At 40.3% G+C, this 24,329-nt stretch overlaps 1 protein-coding gene across 6 annotated transcripts in view; it reads right to left on the reverse strand.

Annotated features, from left to right (window-relative positions):
• SPATA13 (spermatogenesis associated 13) overlaps positions 1-24,329 on the reverse strand; it is a 60,362-nt gene that overhangs the window by 20,221 nt on the left and 15,812 nt on the right. For 2 of the 6 annotated variants that reach the window (XM_075198907.1, XM_075198908.1), the window contains exons 3-7: positions 14,689-15,051; positions 12,453-12,597; positions 1,780-1,916; positions 803-982; positions 423-608 (exon numbers count right to left, since the gene is read on the reverse strand). In XM_075198907.1, coding sequence (XP_075055008.1) covers positions 423-608; positions 803-982; positions 1,780-1,916; positions 12,453-12,597; positions 14,689-15,051 — 1,011 coding nt within the window. Of the gene's footprint in view, positions 1-422; positions 609-802; positions 983-1,779; positions 1,917-5,628; positions 6,005-12,452; positions 12,598-14,688; positions 15,052-15,661; positions 15,950-24,329 lie in introns of those variants that run through there. The other 4 variants (XM_075198909.1, XM_075198911.1, XM_075198910.1 and 1 more) reach the window with 3 other exon arrangements.

A 24,329-nucleotide genomic window follows, 5' to 3' on the forward strand; every position in this document is an offset into this window, starting at 1 on the left:
CCGTTATTACGGTAGTAGTTAGCTGGATTTCAGCTCGCGGCTCAAAATCCAGCAAGGAAACTACCGTAATAACGTTTTTCCGCTCACTATTACCGCAATAACGGTAATAGTGTGTGGACCGCGAGATTTTCGCTGACAATTGAATATGCCCCATAATGTTCTAAAATTCCTTAAGACACCGGCCTAGTGCTCCAATTGGCGATATATTGGTTTAGCTCAGTAAATATTCTACTACACAATAGGACAGGAGCTTCTGGGCCAGCCTACTTCAAAGTTGCTTACACAAATATTGCTGAGAAAAACTAAAGACAACAAGTGCTCACAGCTTACCGACATCCGCCCAAAATGGATAAAAACAGTATGCGAGAAGAACCCACAAAATGTTAATCTGAAATCTACAGGGCGGGGCGCCTGCAATATACCTCGCAGATATCTTTCAAGTGTTTGATGTAGACCCGCTCCGTATTCATTATCTCGCGAATGACATTCGTCCTCATTTGATCCTTGTTTTCCGGGCTCTTGTGGCGAAATTTACCAATATCTGTATCATGCTCTTCATCGTGGAGACTGCCAGAGTTTTCCGAAACGTCCTCCTGATTCACTCGCAACTAGAAATACGACCACAAAAAAAGATTATTTCGTCAATGATAAAACAAGCTCATGCTTCCGAGGTTGTGTGGTTTATTACCACGAAGGGGATAAGGCAGCAACAACATGCACTTTCATTTTAGACTGTGGTTTCTTATTTAACAATTTCCAACCACAACTCATTTACACACAAGGTCAACAAATTATGCATTACCCGGACAAAACTAGCTGGAAACCAAGCTTCGGTGTCTCGAATCCTCCCCCACCACCAGTCCTTATTGGAAGCCTCAAGAACTCTTATGACATCTCCTGCTTTGAAGGCCAACTCCTGATCATCCATGGTCACGTGGTCCCATAAGGCTTCTGCATACACCGCACTGCCATCACTTATTAACTGAAACAAACAAGATACATGAACATTTCATTGACCGGTTAATGTGTACAATTCACAAACAAGATGAAAGGAAAGAATATAAGGGTTTTCCACCTTAAGCCTTTACCAAGTCCATTTCATTACATTTCCATCTAAACTCTGTGCTTTTCAGGCAAGAATTTACATAATCAAATTTTGTTGTTTAATATTGTTGCCCTGGGGGAGAGCACTGTTTTGTTACACGTTCTAGAGCGAGTACAATGTTTCTAGAGTACAGCTTTGTGTTCAATCACAGGGCAATGGAAATTAAACAACAGTGCTGGATTATATAAAGACAAGTCTGAAAAGCACCGAACGGAGCTATTAAGATAAATTAAATAAAATGGTCAGTACTCCAGGCCAACATTCATTTTCCATAGCAAAACCACTAAGAGTAATGCTCACACTTCCTTCCCAATGATAAGGATTCGAACGCGAGATAAACCACATATTATAAACACAAAGCAATGAAAAAAACGGGATCTCTGTGGCTTGGCGTTATTACATAAGCAACAAATTCCAGGTAACTCTGTTTAAGAACATGTAGCAGTTCATTAGGAAACTCAAGTTCCGGTCATTAAAAATGATTGGTAGTCTGCCTAATATAATTAGGTTTTAGAATAAGGAGGACGTACTTTGCATTCACAATCCATCTGTATCCAATACACATGTAGGTAGACTTTAACTTGTTAAATACAATAGGCAAAACAACTACAGTCACTAATGGACAAATACAAAAGACATTCACCAGTGACTGAATATACGAATACAAAATGTACCTCATTGATGGCCAACTGCTCCCCTCCTGGCTGTAAGTATCTGGGATTGGCCTGGTAGGGTTCTTCATAGCTGTACTCCTCCTCGCTACCGTTGTCATCGCCCAAAGTGGCCGACGACGCACCTCCATCTGTTGAAACTACAGAGCGTTCAAATTGTAATTCACATAAGTAGGACGTTCTCCATAAGAAAATAACCCAATATTGGGTTATAAAATTAACAGTAGTCAACAAAATTATGGGTAGTGGCGATCCAAGGGACCATCTGTAATTAAAGTACAGTCAGGCGGATGAACCTGTAGAAAGCACTTCAGCCACTAAGTCCAGAGCACAGGCAGGAAGCTATAAAACCTTAATACTTTAACCACAGCTTTCAATTCTTTTGTAATCTTATTCAACAGGAGATTGTTGAACTGCTAACACAATGGGTGTATTTACTACAAAAGTGTTATAAATCACTTTATCATTAACCTTGTATAACCCACCAACAACCTATGAAGGAGACTTTTCAGTGCAAGTGGTGGAAGGACAACCTGTAGCCAGAAATGACCGGTTCACATGTGAGATTGTGCAAGAAAGGACAGGACCACACGTGGGAGAGAGAGAGGAGAGTTTACTGCCAAATGGACATGGAATTATTGTTCTATAGGACACAAAATTTATACTTCCAACTTGTTAAAACCAGATCAATCGTACAGCAAAATAAACATTTAAGAGGACCTCTGCAACACTATCACTTGGTTTGGAGGTATGTGTACACTCCCTGATAGAGAATAGATAATTTATAGAATAATCCACTGTAAACTATCTCATCCCTCTCCTATTATCTGTAGGGGGCTGCACTGGAGATCAGAATACACACACACACACACACACAATGTATCTACAGGAGACAGTTCAATAGCAATTATGAAACATCAAGAAAAATTAGACGATTACACACAACAAACAGCAACAGTAGTTTTATATAGTTGTATATAAATCACATATAAAATACTGATCAAAGCAATAGACTCAAGCTGAAATGAAGATCTACCACTTGTTGCTGACTGACCAGTCTATCAGTACATAAGAAACAATGCAGGTCCTTGTACAACAGCACTCTGGTTTTGAAAATGTAGCTGATGATGTACAGAGTAAAGCTGGGTACACACTACAGAATTTTCCACCAACTTTTTATGGCGAGCGATTTTACATGCGATCGATGGTCCGATCGCTGGGTCCATGGACTGCATACACACTAGCCTCGTTTTAGACAATAAAGGGAAGAGCAGCTGTCCCGTTAGCGACTTTTTACAGCCATGTTGTCATGAGCAATGACTAATTTCGTACTCACTGTTGTGGATCGGTTGGAAGTTTATACACACTACACAGCGGAAACGAGATTGGAACGAAAATATTTAACGGTACGACCAACCAAATGAGGCGACAAGCGTCCATTTGGGCAGACTTTCGACCATTGTGTCACTACACACACTGACAGACTTTTGAACGAGCGGTCGTATGTCGGCTGATTGAGCCGATTATTGTACGTAAACCGTGTAGTGTGTACCTAGCTTAAGGAATCTTTATACGAAGGAGAACACAACTAACTGCCTTTAGTACAATGAAAGAGCTAAACAATGCAGCATATTGATTCTTCTAACAGATAAAAACAAATAATAAAAAAATAAAATAAATCACAATGCACTGCGACACACCGCACCTACACAGAACAACTCTACAGTCGATTTCCTTAACTACACAATTAAAAAAAAGCATAGCAGTGAATACACGCACTGCACGATGTTAACGGCGGTAGCTAGCCAGATCAATGAACCCTATTAGCAGCCACTTGCAAAAAGGACAAGGCATCATATGAGAGTACAGCATATACAGAAACAGGCAAAGGGTTTGCTTTTTAATCTATCACACAGTACTTAAATATCTGCAATCAATATGTTGAGATACCGCAACACTGAACAGACAGGTAATTCAAAGAACAGATACTGAAGTCATTACTCCCACGTACAATTCATTAAAGGGTCATTTACAAACAACATAATTGAAAACCTTAGTGCAAATGCGGCTATGAGGACACATGCCTGGCTTTAAAAGCTGGTAGTGCATGGATTGATGGGTCATGACATCAGTGAGCAAAAAAAAAGTTGATGGGTGGTGTTTGGTGGATTGATGTGAAGATTAGGTGCATTAGTGTGGCTAGTGGCGTGTGGCTAGTGGCTAGTGGCTGGTCTCCCACTGAAGCACAAAAACAGATTTCATTTTGCAGAATGGTTTTATTTAAAATTAGCTAAATGGGTGGGTGGGAGTAAATGGGAGGGCACCCAGCCTTTTACTCCATTCAAAAGGGTTCCAGTTTCCTGTCACCGAGATCAGGTCTCATCAATATACTTTTAAGGTAATGCTTTCTGCACCTTCCAGATGCACTTTTGCAAGAAAAAGTTTTTAGGTGACTGCAAATAATTCAAAAACACACAAAAGTGAAGCCTGTAATACAGACAACCAATAAAACTATAGGCAAATTGGTTTTACAACGTCTTTCCAAAGACTGTGAAACGAGTGTGCCCCGTGAAATGCGCTTAGTGTACTAATAGGCGCACTTGTGCACATAAAGCAGCATTGCAGGGACGCATGTTTTAATGACCCTTATTGTGTTCAAATAATTTGTTTCCTATATTCATGCTAACAACTGAAATATTAATCACTTTCCTAGGAAACTGAAGGCTATCAGCAATGATGTATCTACAGTGAAAGGCCTAAATTACTGTTAACTTTGTAATTCCCCCCTTGAGAAAATTCAAACGTATTAATGGTCAGGGTATAACAAAGATCTTTTATTTTGCTTGGAATGAGTGGAATCGCTGAGGAATTCCTAGTTCCGCCCGTTTCGAGTGAATTATTCGTTCCGAGCGAATTCCTAGACTTTATTCCCATGAATATATTTGTTCATGGCTGCTTCCACTGTATGCAGGAAACTGGATACTCCTTTCCCCCTTTGTCACCTACAATTTAAGTCAGCACACTGTCCTTTGCATGACTCCCACTGAAGCATGCCGCACACAGCAGGGATGTAAGAGGTGTGAAGAGCTCGCAACAGTTAATAAAGCCATCACACGTGCTGTGATATAGCAGATGCTGTGAAAACCATTTGTTCTACTTCAGCTCTATCTGCAGAACAAGATCACGTTGAGAATTATTTGCAGAGTTGTGTGAAACAGAACTTCTCATTTGCACAGCAAACGGTGATTGGCACACTGAACCCATGACTGCTGAATAGCATCTTAATTGACTGTACAGCACATCTGTCAGACAGCCAGTGTATCATGTACACCCCAATACAAGGCTCAAACATTAAACCAATATATCATCAGTTAGACCAAATGCACATTTTCCTACCTGGTATGAAACGGAATGATTTAAAAATATGAAACTATATTATTCAACTGGAACTTAGAATTCTATGCACTTTAGGATGGCAGTTTTATCACCTTGTCACTGTGCATAGACATGACACATACTCATTTCCAATAATGTATCAATGAAGGTATTAACAAGTGCACTGCAGATGCTCACCCTTAAGCTTAAAGGTGTCTCTCTAGACCAGAATATGAAAATAAAATCTGGATTTAGAGAATTGATTTTCCCCTTCCCTCCCTCTCTATGTAAGCTGCTCTCTGCAGTAATAGAGAGCACAAATCATAATCCAGGTTTCTGGCTACTGCCGACTGTCTGCAGTGAACATCCGTCCATACTTTGCACAGATACAGCAGCATTCACATCCCCAATAATTTACATTTGATCAATTACTTCCAAAAGAACAAATATAAACAAAATTAGGATAGTCACACCTACCCAGGTGAAGACTTTCCAGACTCCAAAATCGTGCCATGTCCTCTCTGGCTACCATGCTTTTTAAAGAAGGGTGAAAACACTGCCACAAAATAGGGGGGGGCTTTACCAAAGCAAAGAAACAGGAGCTACAAAAAAATAAAAATAAAAAGATGCTCCGGCAGTAGCTGAAGCTGCTGCTAAACCAGCTGTAGAAAGAGCTTATTCACTGCTTCCAAACCTCCACGCCTGCATTTTCAGGCCAGACACTAGGAGGGAGCTGACAGATCAACATTATGTGTTGCTGCAAATTTGGCTGCTTAAATGACGACAATGGGGTACCCTTAGGGAGGAAGTGCTTAAAACAGTAAAGCATCAATATAAAGAATGCAGTACACCAGCCAGCTGTGCTACCAACGCAAGCAAACCAAACGCCAAGAGCCAGATATAAACTGGGGCATAAGATGCAGTGAAATCTACTTTACAATGATAGATGCAACAGCATCTATGGAAGTGGGAACTCCCTGAACTGGTAAACTGGTATTCTGATTTGGGGGCTGCCTATGCCTGATAATGTGTGGTCCTTATCGCTTCTTTGCCCTTTAATTAAAATACAATAGTCCAATAACACAATAAACCCCTTTTAAATGGTTTTATATATGTCCTGAAAGGGATCTTACAGGTCTTTTAAATACTTCTACATTCCTCCCAAGTGTCCAGATTTAGGCAGGACAGTCCAGATTTGAGGGTTCTCTCCTGCCGTCCCAATCAGCTTTGTTCCACCGGTCAGGAAGTTGGCAGGTGAACAGATGCCGCTGGCACTGGTGTTTGCGGCAATGAGTGGCTGATTGGAGTCAAGAGGATGGGGAAAGGGGCAGCCTAAAGCTTCCAAAGTGATGAAAACACCCCCATCATTATGTGGTCGTTCCTCTGCCTTGATTCACAGTAGGGAGGTATGTTATAGCAGCAGTTTTTATGGGGGGAGCGCAACCTTTCTTGGTCTAAGGGCCACATTAGTATACTGTACTTATTTTAAGGGTCTGCAATAAAATATTAACTTGCTTAAGAATGTGAAAGTAGAATTTACTACAGGAAAAATACAAAACCTCTTTACAGTTATACCATAGCTCCCAACACTGTGAATGTCCCTGTGGGAACAAAAGTGTGTGCGCCCATAAGGATTTGTGCCATGACCTTCCTGTGTAACACATTGTGTGTGTGTAACACACAGATTAATGCTGTATATATTCTGAGCTCTCACTGACACTCGCATGTAGGAATTGGAAAACCAAAATTCTCCTCTTAAACACATTTTAAAGCCTACAGAACGGTTAGTGATAACTGAGCACCTGCCAACACTCCTGAATTTCAACTCCATAAAGGGAAATGGCCACGCACCTAATGGGCATTGTTTGGGAGGATCTAGGCGTGCTTTGGATCAGAACATGGCCTAACTCAGAAGGGTTTGTAGGTGTGTAACCGCTTCCAGTAGCCGGAAACAAGTAGTTTTGAGCAACTGGTCAGTATTAAAAACCAGGGAAAAAAATTTTAGGGACAAAGCTTTGAAACCTGGAGGTGTTGCTGGAAGTCTAGTACAGGCTGCCAAACACCGCTTCCAAATGCAACAAACAAGTGCCAACACATAAAAGGTTCTGACAAGGAAATAAATACACTGTAGAATGGAAAAGTAAGAATGAACCACAGTTATGTCAGTATTACAGCACTCAACCAGCTGACAAATCGTTTCTACATTCACTTGTACTTCACATGCTGAACGACCTGTGAACACACAGAATAATCTGTACTTAGAATATAAATAGACTTACAAAGTTACTGGTATAGCCTGGCAACTTTACTTGAAATAAAATGAGCTCTTTTTATGTTTGTTCGTTTATATTTTTTAAATAAAGCACGCAGTTAGAGTGCGCTAGTTAACTGAACACTTATTTTGGGAATGCAGCCTGGGTACCAGCGACATCACTGACCCATGTATTGGCTCACTGAGGTCACGGATTTCTACTAAATTCATAAGCTTCAGTCCCATGATTCTTGGCTCCGTCCACAAAATGCCATTCCTCACAATGTGCACAAGATAGGTGCAAGTGCCAGTCATTGTTTCAAACTCTAACAGAATGTATGGGACACTCCTGGATTAGGGCGAGAACTCTCGGACAACTTTCAAAAAGGAGCACTTACCTGCCTGCAAAACGGGTAGGGACCAGGGCCAGCCAGGGTGCCTATTCTGATCACTGCTCTGTTCAGAACGGGGACTCAGAGGCTAAAGGATACAGAGGGTCTGAAGACGCAAATAGCATCATCATACGCCTTTCCAGGCCCACTTTAAGTAAATAGTGTCATCAAATTCCACCTGTATTCATATATTCTCTTTAAAACACAATTACTCTCATTTGGCCCTTCCAGGAAAGGGAGTACACACTTAACCCACTTACTGATCTACAGAATGCTCCCTACTACACTATATTGATGCAAAATAGGAACCATTTTCTAAAAAAAGGTTTCTAATCCAAAACACAATATGCAGCATTGAAAATGTAAAAACAGAAAAAAAAAAAAAAAAAAAAAAAAGAAAAGTTAAAAATAAAATAAAGAACAACAAACAAAAAGACTGGGATATCTTGACAGTATTGTATCCTACCTCTTACAAATGATGGAATCACTCTTAAAAGAAAGAGCGGTAGAATAGTTCAAATCCAGTAAACTACAGGATCCCAAACACCATGGATTTACTGGGGGGATTCAAACAAATCTTAAAGACTTTTTGGACTGGGTGACTAAAGTAAGGGCTGCTACAGATGTAGCTTATCTAGATATTGGTAAGGCTTTTGACACCGTCCCACATTGCAGACTCTTAAATAAACTTGAAAGCTTGGGATTGGATTCTAAGATAGTTGAATGGATAAGATCTTGGTTGCAGGATAGAGAACAGAGTTATAGTAAATGGAGGGCATTCACAGGAGGGAAAGGTTACCAGTGCAGTACCCCAAGGATCTGTACTTGGACCAGTGCTTTTTATTATCTTTATTGGTGACATTGCAAATGGTATTGAAGGGAAATTATGCCTTTTTGCAGATGACACAAAGATATGCAACAGGGTAGACACACCAGGAGGGATAAAACAAATGAGTGATGATCTAGGTAGACTACAGGAATGGGCGAGTGGCAACTACAGTTTAATGCCAAAAAATGCAAAATCATGCACTTGTGTCTCAAACCCCAAAAGGCTAAATATAGCATTAGTGGCACTATAATGGAAACTACTGAGGAGGAAAGGGATCTAGGAGTCACTACTTAAGGTGATTTAAAGGCAGGTAAGCAATGTAACAAATCAATGAGGAAGGCAAGTCAGATGCTTGGTTGTATAGGGAGAGGAATCAGTAGCAGAAAGAAAGAATTACCGTATTTCCCCATGTATAAGACGCACCTTTTCCCCCCAAATTTTGGGTCTAAAAAAAGGGTGCGTCTTATACACTGCAAGTCTTACTTACCTCAATGAAGAAGTCGGCACCTGGATGTGAGAGGAGAGAGGAGTCCCCGCTGGCTGTATGAACTGCGTGTCCCCGCCGGAAGTCCCGCCGCGTAACCGGGCTGTTCCAACTCCAGCCCCTGGTCTCCACCGGAAACAGGCCACAATTGCCGTGATAGGCGCTCTGAGAGGTAGAGGTAAGGCACTCAGCTAGAAGCCACCAGGGCCAGGGGGGACTCTCAGAAGGCGGGGGCACCCGGGAATCTGGAAACCGCCAGGAGGGCAGCATGCTCAGAGCACGAGATGGCGCAGGAAAACCAGCCGGCAGTGGGAGACCCCAGTTGTTTCAGGAAGCTTTTTTTTTTTTCATTTTGGGCCCCAAAATTAAGGTCCGTCTTATTCATGGGTGCGTCATATACTTGAGGAAATACGGTAATAATGCCACTGTATAGATCAGCGGTACGGCCTCATCTAGAATACTGTGTTCAGTTCTGGAGGCCATATCTCCAGCAGGAAACTTTTCTTCAATGTAAGAGAAGTACTAGAACATGAGGACATGCACTGAAACGGTAGGGAAGTAGATTCAGAGGAAATCTGAGGAGAAATTACTTCACAGAAAGGGTAGTGGTTAAGTGGAATAGCCTCCCATCAGAGGGGTAGGGGCTTATACAGTAGACCAGTTTAAACATGCTTGGAATAGACATAAGAATATCTTTAAAGAATAAAAGATCAAATAGGGGTTGAGTTTACCATAGGTTAATAAAACAACGGGCAGACTAGATGGGCCAAGTGGTTCTCATCTGCCGTTTCAGTGTTGATGTATGTACATCCACATAAACAGCTACATGAGCCAGTAAGCTCCAGCGCTGGTGAGGAACCCAATCCTGACAGGAAAATTATTAATTAAGGCTTCAGGCACAGTTGCGCTATTGAGTAAAGACTAAATGGAAACAAATGTATGTGAAACAACAGCCAATGGTTCTGGTAAGAAATAACTTGACAAGAACGGTCTATTTGAGCCATAAGGCATTGTTGTGACAGACAACAGAAACTGAATTTATAACTATTATATCCATGTATTCTATCTATGTATTCTATCTATGTATTCTATCTATGTATACGTATCCAGTAAGCTGAGGAAATACTAAGTAATAGAACCCATACTTGCCAACTTTCTAAAGTTGGCTACCGGGAGCCTGCCGGGGGAGGTGGGCGTGAGGGGGGCGGAACGCCAAAATATCGTCATTTTAAACCTGCCCCCAGTGACGTAATGACGCAAACGCGCCATTTTTGCGCCGGGGGCTGGGCAAAATGCCGCGATTCTCTGAGAATTGCGGCATTTTGGTCCAAAATCTGCCCATATCCTAGTGAAGTGGGCAGATTCGGGAGATTGCCATACTCTCCCGGGAGACTCACCCAAAATGCGGGAGTCTCCCGGACATTCAGGGAGAGTTGGCAAGTATGATATAACCTGACAGGAAAAGTGTATTTTGAATCATTAGGGCACAGTTGGAATATATATCAGATACTACATAAAATAGGTTATAAAATTAATTTTTTAGACTTGGAGAGAAAAAGTCACAAGTCTGATGTGACAAAGGATTTAACCACAAACCAAACACAGAGAAGGACAATTACTCAGCAATGTCATAGACAAGGTACAGAAACTTAAAATAAGTACAGAAACTTATTCAATTTCAGATCTGCAAATATTACCAGTTTTACATTCCAAAACCCAATATGTATCCAACAATGTAATCTGACTGACATACTGCAGAATTCTTATGTAACAATGAGTCATAGCTGTGTCAATGCTCAAATCAAATTATTATGTGATAACAATATATCCCATGTATATAGGTAAAATAGGAATCAGAGGACCCAGTCATTAGCTTCTAGTGAATTCATGAGCTGCATTCACATGCATTTTGGTTAAGCGAACAAAATGGCTGCCTGCATGATATGCAGATGATGAGTTCGCTTTATCATATTGTACATAAAGGTGGATATCTGCAGTAAGGTTTTCCACCAGTCTGTTCAGAAAGCATGAAATAAAATAACCAACATTCAGTGATTTTTGTCCTGTATCTGCACTTTTGGTCTTGGGGTAAGGATAAGTGTAAACAGTATTTTAAACTTATTTTTTTGGGTTTCTAGATAAGAGTTTAAAATGAATAATAGCAAAAATAATTATAATAATAATAATAATACAAACCCACATTTTAAGATTCTATTGAATGCAAAACAGTAACATAGAATTCTGCATAGTTCTAAGCCAAATGTCACTTTTCATATTAAAATTAAGCAGCAGAGGTCTGACAGATGAAATGAGGATTCTAAATCTATTGTCCGAAAACTAAGGAGGGGCCAGAACGACTGTTCATCATCATTTATTTATATAGTGCCATCATATTCTGTAGGCTTTTATAATTAGGAGCAAACACAGTAATAAACATTACTGGGTAATACAGACAAAGAGGTAAGAGGGACCCTGCTCACAAGCTTACAATTTATATTGTTACGATATAACTGTAGAATTCTACTGAATACCAAATCCTAGATGCGGCAAATCTCTAATTATTACCAAAACTTTGCTGGATAAACAAGAAAGGTGATACAAGAAGTAGGATGCTAATATTCAAGATGATATATATTATTAATGTGATCACATTATCCCTTGTGTACTAGCAATCACCAGGCCGTAACTAGGGCTGTGAGACAGGGGCGACCGCCCAGGGCGCAACGCTGAAGGGGGTCGCAATTTAGGAATATTAAAATTGAGGGCTAGGGGGGCGGCATTTGTCTTTCTCGCCCAGGGCACTAGAATTCTAAGTTACGGCTCTGAGCAATCATAATGTGAACAAGCAGCTTAGCTTATTATAGGAAATCAAACACCAAAAGCACTAGAACTCACAGCACCACATAGCCTGTATAACGTTCTATTACATGTATAATTCAAGAGTGGTGGCACAGAGTATTTTAAGAAAAACAGGACGCATATGCAAAGTATTTTGTTTTGGGTGGAATTCACCAAGTGAAGATAAAATACAAAGTTCTACTTGGTTCTGTACGGTTCTATTCCAACGGATCCCACTAAGGGCTCCAACAGTCCAGTGTTCTGCTCACCCATCCTATACCATGTTCTTGATCCAACCGGGCTGTGGTGCTAATGCCCATTAACCTGGAAATTAACCATTTGCTGGTATATGGAGCTGAATGAAACTAGAACTTTGTATTTTAGCTCATATTCCGGGAATTTCATCCAAAACGAAAGAAAAAAAAAAAAAAAAAAAAAAAGTTAGTTAGTTTTAGATGGAGTTGTCTTTTGAAACAAAAAAAAAAAAAAAAAGATTTAACAACTTACTGTTAGAAATCCTTATCGTCCTCTTGCGGCCAACTCTATCCAGGCCGATAGGCGTGCTCTGCGAGAAGGCAAATGGTCGCAAGCGAGCAGACACCGCTTTGTATGGTGGCACCTTGTGTGATGGAACAGGAGGCCGTGGAATCGGCTACAAATTAGGACACAGCAAAATATACCCATTAATATAAACCATAGCAGCTGACAGAATACACAAATCATCCCGGAGCCTACGCTAAATATATATACTTACATATAAAACAGAGAAACTCTTGGCAAATACAAAGAAATATAATTTGCAGCAAATGAGGGCCATCTAAATACTGCTTTAAGTCAACCGTGTCAAGGTTAAACTGTTGAACATGTTTAAAATGTTTTAATATACTAATTCGTTTATGGGAAAGCAAAGCGAGCCTCAAAAAACAAAGCAAAAAAAAAAAAAAACAACCTGAAATAAATCTGTTTTTAAAGTATTATGGCCAGATCACAAATCATCTCTTGCTCATCCATGTGTGACCAGCAGTTCCGAAGTGGGTGGGGCCTTAAAATCCTGCAGCCAATTAGATCAATTAGATTTTAAATCAAACAGGACTGGGGTGTGGTGGGAGGCAGTGACCAGTTCAACAATGTGGTTTGTGAGGACAGGGCTATGTGTTACAGGGGCAGGGTCATGATGTGAGGAGGAGAATGGAGGCGAGAAAGAGACACAGTATTAGATGGCAAAATGAGCAGGATCCCCCAACAGCACAAAGCAGTGATGGGGGAGGGGGATCCTACCAAACTGGTGCAGGAAGACTGCGGTATAAAATGTAGTTCTATCTGAAATAACGTTGATAAATCCATAATGCACAAGTTTATTTTGCACACACATTGACAGGCCCCAGTGATACCAGAGTGATCTGGCTCCTCTACTTGTAGAACGTGTTCAGCTCACATATGCTGCAATAATTGGGCCAATTGCCAGATGCTTCTGCAGCCAACAATAAACAGATTGTTGTAGGGATAGAAAACTTATTGGGAAAAGTGCCAGTAAAGGTAAGGGGTTTGCAGCAGCTAAAGTCCTTAGCTGCCATAGAATCAGAAATTTGGCAATATACATTATATTTACTGATCTCACATCCACATAAAAGGAAAATATTACACTTTCTTAGACTGTTTCTGCCTCTAGGATTGATATCCGTGTTATTAAGCTGAGGAAACTCTCTCTAAAAATAAAAAAATATAAAAAACAAAATGGTTCTTTTAAGCAGGTATTTGCCAATAGCTCGGGTGCAACTTTCTTTTCAGATTTATTTCTTATCAGTGTAATCTATACTCTCCACCCATTCGCCCCACCAAGTCTCCTGCTATGGAGGGGGCCCGAGTGTGTCAACGCTAAGCTGGAACAGAATTTAAAAATATAGGACTACATCTGAGCTATCATTCATTTATAAATGCAATACAGGAATGCGTATTGTGCTCTACAAACAACTAAAGAACTGAAAAGCTAAATTGTAAACAGAATGTGACAAAATGGCATTCAATGTATATAAAAATATAAAAAAAAAAAAATAAAAAAAAAATAATCAAACTTTGTGCAGCCTGCAAATTGCCAATAATTGAACACAATTTCCATGGAAACAGAAGGCAGACATAGGCAATTAGAAACCCAGTCATTAGCCACTGTTTACCATTGTCAGTGGCAAAAACTTACAGGCACAAAGTTTAAAAACTGGAGACCATCCTTCAATATTTGGGACAAGTACTGTTTTAGACACACAGGTAGTTCAATCTAAATACTTTCTTTGCTTGCTAATTCTAGGCACGACCAACAAGTCATTTTCAGCTCAAAAGTCAAATATTGCACAATTATGTATGTGATGAATTGATCCATTGGTTTAAACTCGCTAAGGTAAATATATACAGTTTTATCGGAAACATATTTGTAGAACTGGATAAAAGCAACTGAAGAGGATTATAATTAGTACACATTGTTTGTAACGTTAATATTTCATGCAGATTCTCACTAGCCCAAAATCAATGCACCGCACTACATCTTATATCGATCATATCTGATGTTTAAAGATCATTTCAGAAAAAAAGAAAATTAGTCAGGAAAGGCAAGAAACTGGAGTTAGTTTAAGAGCATGCACGTTATTGTGAAGACCGCGGAAATTATCGTAATGTTAGAGAATGCCATTCAAGATTAGAGAAGAATCTGATGGCCTTCTATTTTGTAGAGAGGTCATGCTCCAAGTCTTACTTGTTGAAGCAGATCTCCACTTTCATCCTCGCTTGTGCCATAAAAGTTGACCCCACCTATGACAGAAATGGGTCTTCTTTTACAGTTCCCTTGAAACTCAAGGCTAGGTGTCCGAACCTTTCCCTCCTCACTAAAAGATTGCGAGGGAAATTTATGGTTCCCACCAGCAGTATCTTGGCAATCCATGGGAACGGAGTCTTCTGGGATGGAGAAACTGCGATTGGCCAGCTGGCCATAGTCTGAAAGAGGCCTTGGCCGACATCGGCTCTTTCCAGAAGGCCGTTTCCGAGACGCCACTTTCTGAGCCTCCGCCTTTTCTTCATCCTGACACAGAGATTTTGTCCTGTAGTCCTCAGTAGTGACCTTTTTTAAAAGTTGAACAATGCAAGTGAGGTGACCTGGTGAATGTTAATTCCATTAAACACAAAAAAAATATATGCAAGAAGCTCCATTTACAAATACTGAGGACGGGCGTCCCTACGTTTACACCTGTGGGTTGTATCAATAAGCACATCTGGGTATAGCTGTGAAGGAAGACGAAACTCTCAAACAGAAAATAATCCCTGCACATACAATTCAATCACTCCATAGAATTATCTCCAATGTAAATAACACTTTTTAATTGAAGGTCAGAGAACCCATAGAACATTGGAATACATATAACTGTGCTGAAACTACACAGATCCAGATCATTTTTCTAGTACAGAAAAAAATAAATAAATATCCCCATAAATATTCCCAATTACACAGTACTGATAAAACTATTGCAATGTATAAACATTACAGCAATATATAAAGTTACAGGAGAACTCCAGTCAAAAAATAAAATAAAATTGTACCCCTGGTGGAAGCCCCAACTCACAAAGGAATAGAAAAAAAAAGAAAAAAACATTAAAAAACAAAAACAAAAACAAACAAACAAACCCCCAGTAAAATTCCGTTACACAAAACAACTATGAACGCCGTGCCATACCTTATCTGCCACCGGCAATGGGGTCCCACATACACATTGCAACAAAATACAACCGAACGTCGGCATCCCGACCTCCGATCATTTAATGCCCCAGACAGGTTTACACAACAATACAGAGATTTCTCAGCTCCTGGTTATCTGCTCATTGTGTTTACAGGTGAACCTTGTACCTTTCACGAAGCAGTTGTCCTGTGTAAGCTAACTTATTAAAGGCCTGCCTACACCAGAGTCTGATCGCAGAGATAAATAGATTGTGCTATGTCATTTGTACACGGGATGCAACATTTAGTTGTTTATAAAGTCTTATTAGAACAGCGGTTTCTATACCATGCACGAGAAAATGTGCAATAATTCTATATGTTCTATTCTACAAAAATGAAAACTGAATTTGGTAGTTAGCCGTGTAGTATGTGTGTATGTACCTATGTATGTATAGATCTATGTATTTTAATGTATCCCCAGTCTGCTGGTCACCATCTGAGCTTCTCATCTCTCCTCCAATTAATAGCAGGGGTGTCCGTGTGTGTGCGCTGGGAACCTGCTAAATATGATGAATGGTGAGGATCAACAAATAACTATAATAGCAGGAAGGGTGCAAGAATTTAAAGTGGAAAACTACTTTGACCCCTTCTCAGGATTTTTAGGCAGATATTCTGCATCACATTCTAAAAACCACATAGGGTAAAGCATTGATAGACTGACAAGTAAATGGCATCACCCCCAATGCCTCTGTTCTCCTAAATAAGGGACATTATTTGTATATTGCCCCTGTGGAGTAGCTTCAGGATGACCATAACTATTACCACAGTTTCAGCAATTGCTGTCTCTACAGTGCCTCACATGCTGACGGGCCTGATTCATTAAGGATCTTAACTTGAGAATCTTCTTATTTCAGTCTCCTGGACAAAACCATGTTACAATGCGAGGGGTGCAAATTAGTATTCTGTTTTGCACATAAGTTAAATACTGACTGTTTTTCATGTAGCACACAAATATCAACTTTAAATTTCAGTGTACAAATAAGCTATCAAGTATTTGTGTGCTACATGAAAAAACAGTCAGTATTTAACTTATGTGCAAAACAGAATACTAATTTGCACCCCTTGCATTGTAACATGGTTTTGTCCAGGAGACTGAAATAAGAAGTTTCTCAAGTTAAGATCCTTAATGAATCAGGCCCTAGATCCCTATCCTGCACTGAGGAGTCCTAGCGAGGACGCAACATGCAGTCTAGACGGATATTCTAGGCCAAAGAGATATCCTGCTGTAAGGTCCCAGTGAATACAGCACTGACAACGAGCTGCCATGTAAATTGCTTTTCCAAGAAGTCTATTGTCATGAACAGGATTTTTTTTTTTTTTTTAACAAGTATTGTTCAGTAATTCTAGGAAAAATATCTTCTACAAAGAAACCGTAATTATTGCTACACTCTGCAAGGACCAGTGTACATTTCTGCCTGGATGTTAAGCAATTTAGGATACAAAAAAGTCATTACTTCTCCATTCTGTGCGATTTTTAAAAATGGTGTTCACACAATTGGAGGAAGCATATTCCATGTATCCATTCAGTATGTAACTGACATCTACCAACATGAACATGCATTTACATTTGTTTGGAGAACGTGCTCACTAAATTGGACACTAACGGAACAATAATGCTGCAGTACTCTGCTCTATACGTATTACCATGAAAGCATTCTGTAATGGTCATGATACAATCAACAGTTATTACTATTTATAGGCAACCCCCATAACGCCCATGTAAGTGGGCAGTACGACAGCTTCTAGTTTGTAATAAACATATAAAGATTTAAGGTTATCTGTGCAACAACTACTTCTGTCCACAAATATTACCGACGTCTATAGAAACACAAGCCTAAAATAATCTTTGTTTGTGGAAGTCATTCATTTTCCATTTAAATGCAGCCAACAATTTGGCCAGAAGGTGAACGGACCCTTTAATTTAGGAAAAATACACAACATTTTACAATATATATGTCAATTAAATCCTAGATGGTAACACCATTCACAACAAGACAATACCCAGAATATGTAAGAAATTATATTTATAAACACTAAAACAATCCACTTCCCAATGTATCTGACCACTAGAAGATAGCGAGTACTATGCTGCAATCTATTATTTGTCCTAGATTAGCCTACTTTTTCCAAGGTCATGGTCAGGCCAGACTAATCAATCAGCACTAACGCTAATGGACAGACATTTGATTTTTCCTCTAGATTAACCCAGCACATGTAAGACACGTTAAACTGCAATGATAAAATAATGCATTTGTGAGACAGTATTATTTATCTATGCACAGTAGTATCACATCTGAACTATAGATTTCACTAGGAACGGTTGTGTTTGCAGAGAGACTTGTAACCCTAAATAATTCATGCGTAATGCGCTATGTGACTCAAATGTCATCTTGCTTCTGATGCAAGCAGAATGGTTATTATAGGTGTCTCTTTCTCGGATTAAATGTATAATTTTAATGTACTGCTGAGATTAATAGTGCAGACCACTTGATGTCAGAGGGCCACACCGTGTGGCCCCCGATCATGTTGCCCATCACTGCTCTAAATCATAACGCAAGGATTTTTTCCTTATTCGGTTTTATTATTAACATAAATAAAAAAAATGGAATTATCTTTTTCATCCATGGCCAATAGCTGCAGCCATCTTGCTTTAAGTAACCTTCTCCTTCTCTCCTTTGTCAGATTCCCAAGACAACCGATCACAGTTATTACATACTTGCTTTAAGTAACCTTCTCCTTCTCTCCTTTGTCAGATTCCCAAGACAACTGATCACAGTTATTACATACTTGCCGACATTGTGTTTAATCCTCCGGGAGGTCCGGGAGGAGGGGGTGTGGTGGTGGGGGGGGGGGGGGGGGGGCAGAAGGGGGCGGGGCAGGGTAATTTGCATCATTTTGGCCCCTCCGATGCAAAGAAATAGTAATTTTGACGCAGGGGGCTTGGCCAAAATGATGCGATTCATGGGGAAATCGTGTCATTGAGGCGTGTCGGGGACAGGATTCAGTAGCATTGCCTGGTCTCCTGGGAATCCGGGAGACGTTCCCGGATATTTCGGGAGAGTAGGTAAGTATGAGTTATTCGGTCTATATAGACCAGTTAGAGACAATATTTGGCTTATTAACACCTGTGGATTGAAAGCCCCTGAAAGACTTGCACCGGTGTATTTTGCCCTATAAATCGGCTGCCTCTGGAAAGCAAAACATTGCCACCTCTGATATAGTCTACAGAGCTCATGCAATGTTGTGCAATGGGGCACCATAACCATAGCAACAAGTCAGCCACATGCTCCTAATGCAGTCATGCCACAAGTGCCAGCATCTGATTGGCTGCTCTTGAGTACAATACATCATCCCACTTTGTATAGTGTTATTAAACAAATGTCACCAGCTTTGTGTGTTCATCTTACATATGACTTATATACAGCACAACAGTATATTAATAAAATGTCTAAACACAAACTCTACACCTGTGTGTTTAATCCTCCAAGTCAGTGACAACCTGATACACCTCAGGGGCCGCATAGACGGCTCTCTTGGTGGAAGTCATTATAGCGAATAGGAAATTCCCGACAACACTTACACAGACCTGCAAATCGTCAATGCCGTCATTGCCGAAATACAGACTCCTTCACAAACGGACAGACAACAATTGCGTGAGATGAACATACCGGCACACAGATGTATGTCACTCTGAAGGGCGACACTTACATTCCTGCTATTAAGGGGGCAATACAAGAAGCAGAGCCGGATTAACAATAGGGCTAAAGGGGCTACAGCCCAGGGGCCTCGGGCAGCTGGGGGGCCCATTGGCATTCATTGGGTCGGGGGCGTCCCCACCCCCAGCTCCAACTGTCACCTGTTCAAGGAAAATGGCAGACAGCTAACAGCAAATGTTATGCTGTTAGCTGCCTGCTGTCACTGTAGGACTTATGCGCAGTAATCCCCTTACTGAGGAGATCTCGTGATAGTGAGATAGTCTCTACAGGGAGTGGAACAACTGAAGGAGGCGAGTTCATGGGGGGCGGGGGGGACCTCATGGCTGGGGAGGCCTCATGGGGAGGGCCCTCACAGTACCCTTAGCCCGGGGGCCTCCCTTCCCTTAATCTGGCCCTGGCAAGAAGCGGTGAGTAATCCTGTTGAAGGATTCTGCCAACTTCTATAAACACCATTTGTAGAAAGCGGCCAATAACAGATACAGCTGGGTTGGATCAAACAGGTACAATGATTCCTAGATTAGAAAATGGTTTGTATACGATCCATATACCACTTATTGATCAAAGGCAATGTCAGGTTACAATTTCCTGTGTTCCTGCCATTGTTTCGGGTTAATATATGAACCAGAAAAAGATCTACATCAAGGGGCTACTCGGATAAATTAAATAGAATGTCACATACACAGAGTAGTTCTTTTACATAAGGCAACTTGTATTTCTGTGGTCCTTTAAAATGTGTGTAAGCGCCCTAAAGGGGAAGCGTTCCTCTACTGAGCTTCTCGGCAGTGCTCTTAAAATACCCCGATGTGTAAATGAGAATATCCTCACATCCAGGACATTTCTGCTTTTTAAACCACTCAACTACTGGTCAATGCAAATGTATTTTTCCACCAACAACGTTGCTTCAATAGTGCTGACATCACGTTACCTCTTTGTCTATGTCCATGTAACCCGTTCTTACCCAATCAGGTGGTGAAGTATACAAACAAAGGTCAGACTATTAGATCTATTAGAACAATGGGCTGCTAACTCTGGATCTAGATTGTCAAGATGAATAACCTGACTAACCACTGGACGTGGTGGTGTCTTTACCCTGGACGTAGTTCCAGGACATCAGACAGTACAAGGATCTTGCTTCACAACTACACTGTGACACTGGTTAACAAGGAGGTTTCCTTTCCCACACATCACTTTCACTTGTTACTTGTACATTCCTCATCTGTTTGGCGTTACCTTCAGGTCTGTGCATGGAATGCATTGTGTGTGACATTCAGTCTGCTGCACCTTCTGTAACACATGACTTATGGATAAAGAACACAAGTTAAAAATAACCTTTGCAGCTGGAGATCTCCTTTAAAGGGGAACAGAAACCCCAGTAGGTTTTTATTTATGTTTTTTTTTATACTGTACAGCAACCTCAGGTTGCTGTCCAGTACATGTACACATATATGTATATACATACACCCACACTCTTTTAAGCAAGATGAGAAGAGGATCTACATTATTTTTTCCAACATTTAACTATGTAGTTGAAATTTTACTATTGCTCCATTTTTTTTTTTTTTAAATGAGGACCCAGCAGCCCCTTGTCTTGTTCATAGAGTGATGTCAGATTGTACAGTCCTCTCCCACTGTACTTATCAACCATGATTTTCCTGTTCTTGTAAGATAAGCTCCCTCTAGTGGTCCTCGAGAAGCTCAGCATGTTCAGTCATTGAAAAGACAATGAAGCCAACAAGCTTGTTTAGCTTTGTTTAGCTGGAGGGTACACCTTAGATAACAAATTATCCAATATATCAATACAGGCATTTTGTGGGCTGAACCAATATATGACAAAGCAACCTATAAATTTACTAATCGAGAGATAACACCGAGACACAAATTCTGCTCACAAATAATAATTCTTTAGGTATACAGTTCCTTTTTCCCAATAGGACTCAAAACACTTTACACTGCTGCAGAGGGCGAGGCAGCCATCTTGGATGTGCTCAGCTGCTATTCCATGAAATCACTCACAATAGTCTCTGCCCCTTTGGAACTTACAGTCTAAATTCCCTAACACACAGACACACACTTTAGAGTCTAGTTTTGTCAGAAACCCATTAACTTATCACTATGTTTTTGGACTGCGTAAGAGGAAAGTGGAACATCCACAGGAAACCCAGACAAACTTGAAGACCACATACAAACTCCACACAGATAGGGCCATAGGCCAAGGCACCAACCCTGTGAGACAGCTATGCTAATCGCTGTGCCACATTGCTATCCGCAAAATGGCTGCCTCCACAGAGTGTAGACGATTGGTCCAGTTAATAATAGCTTCTTGTGCGAGATTTGAACCTGAACATTAGGCTTTAAAAAAATAAAATTTATCTTGAAGCAATGCCCTGATTTTATTCAGCAAGGAGAAACCACAACCACAATATATAAATGCCATTTCAGGCAAAAAAAAAAAAGTATGTACCCATCTTGGAGTGAAATGAAAACACTAACAGCATGAAGGGTACACAGATTCATCTCCTTGCCATAACAACAGCATTAGGTGTACATGTATGGGCTCTTCAATGTGAAAGCCTATTACCCAAAATACTCCACAACAAGAAACAAAATGATATACAATAATTGCTGAGGTCTTGTGAGAATCTTAACCACAAACATTGTGTTCAATCACTCTGTGGAGAATTATGCAATAGAAAATAAAAAAGAAATATATAGATTTGGAAACAAGGAAAGACTGGTTGGGCAGCACGGTGGCTTAGTGGTTAGCACTTCTGCCTCACAGCACTGGGGTCATGAGTTTAATCCCTGACCACGGCCTTATCTGTGTGGAGTTTGTATGTTCTCCCTGTGTTTGTGTGGGTTTCCTCCGGGTGCTCCGGTTTCCTCCCACACTCCAAAAACATACTAGTAGGTTAATTGGCTGCTATCAAATTGACCTTAGTCTCTCTCTGTCTGTGTGTATGTGTGTGTGTGTATATATGTTTGGAAATTTAGACTAAGTTCCAATGGGGCAGGGACTGATGTGAGCAAGTTCTCTGTGCAGCGCCGCGGAATTGGTGGCGCTATATAAATAGCTGCTGGTGATGGCGTCATTTTAAACGTACTTTTAGTATACACAGAAATGACGGTATAAATTGTGTAGAAAGACACAACATATCTGAAAGAAAAGCCAGAAAACTACATGTAGCAAACATGGGATTAAAGACTCCATACATGTATGTAACATTATTATACTGAGTAAACACCCTACCTGCAGACAGCAGTCAATATAGACACCTGTCTTAAAGTAAAGCTGCTCAGAGCTCAAAAGACGAGGGAAACCCACAGCAAATAAGATGAACTAAAATCTTCCATTTACTCAACTATATTCCTATGGAAAGTAAATGTCAGCCGCCAGGTGAGGTGAAGTTGCACCTACACATCAAATCTCCAGCGACTGTGTCTACACTAACAAATCACAGAAAGAAAATGCATCACTTAGGAAGACGCTCTAGAATCCACCATTACTACTGACAGTAGCGGAATCAAAAGGTCAATTCTCACTAGAGATGGTCACTGACCCCCGTGTTTTGGTTTTGGATTCGGTTTTGGATCTGGATTACCGTCGTGTTTTGGTTTTGGTTTTGCAAAACCGCCATTGCGTGTTTTGGTTTTGGTTTTGGTTTTGTTTGGTTTTGTTTTGCTATTTTTTGGGAAAATCCATGTTTTTGGGCCTAAATTAACCCAATTTAGTGCTCCAACTGTTTTAGAGACAAGTAATCTAATTGTTGAGGTAATAAATCATCCAAAAAAACAGTTTAATTCTTCGTTGGTAGGCCTATTCTACACACAAAACAGATTGTCTTCCTCTCCATCTATGCATATTGGCAATGCAGCCATCGTCTTTGAATGTATATTACACCCTACACTTATAGTTAAATATGTAAAGAAATGGAAAAAGCCAGTTTGCTTTCTGTCTCTCAAGGCCCCCCTCCACTTGTATAAAATAGCAAAAAATTCAGCCATTATAGACTGTACAATATTAATTGACATGGAGAAAGCCAGTTTGGTTTCTGTCTCTCTAGGCCCCCCTCCACTTGTATAAAATACTAAAAAATTCAGCCATTATAGACTGTACAATATTAATTGACATGGAGAAAGACAGTTTGGGGTCACTCTGTCTCTCTAGGCCCCCCTCCACTTGTATAAAATACCAAAAAATTCAGCCATTATAGACTGTACAATATTAATTGACATGGAGAAAGCCAGTTTGGTTTCTGTCTCTCTAGCCCCCCCTCCACTTGTATAAAATACTAAAAAATTCAGCCATTATAGACTGTACAATATTAATTGACATGGAGAAAGACAGTTTGGGGTCACTCTGTCTCTCTAGGCCCCCCTCCACTTGTATAAAATACCAAAAAATTCAGCCATTATAGACTGTACAATATTAATTGACATGGAGAAAGCCAGTTTGGTTTCTGTCTCTCTAGGCCCCCCTCCACTTGTATAAAATACTAAAAAATTCAGCCATTATAGACTGTACAATATTAATTGACATGGAGAAAGACAGTTTGGGGTCACTCTGTCTCTCTAGGCCCCCCTCCACTTGTATAAAATACTAAAAAATTCAGCCATTATAGACTGTACAATATTAATTGACATGGAGAAAGACAGTTTGGGGTCACTCTGTCTCTCTAGGCCCCCCTCCACTTGTATAAAATACCAAAAAATTCAGCCATTATAGACTGTACAATATTAATTGACATGGAGAAAGACAGTTTGGTTTCTGTCTCTCTAGGCCCCCCTCCACTTGTATAAAATACTAAAAAATTCAGCCATTATAGACTGTACAATATTAATTGACATGGAGAAAGACAGTTTGGGGTCACTCTGTCTCTCTAGGCCCCCCTCCACTTGTATAAAATACCAAAA

Source organism: Mixophyes fleayi, chromosome 2 (genome assembly GCF_038048845.1).
Source record: "Mixophyes fleayi isolate aMixFle1 chromosome 2, aMixFle1.hap1, whole genome shotgun sequence".
Lineage (NCBI taxonomy): Eukaryota > Metazoa > Chordata > Amphibia > Anura > Limnodynastidae > Mixophyes > Mixophyes fleayi.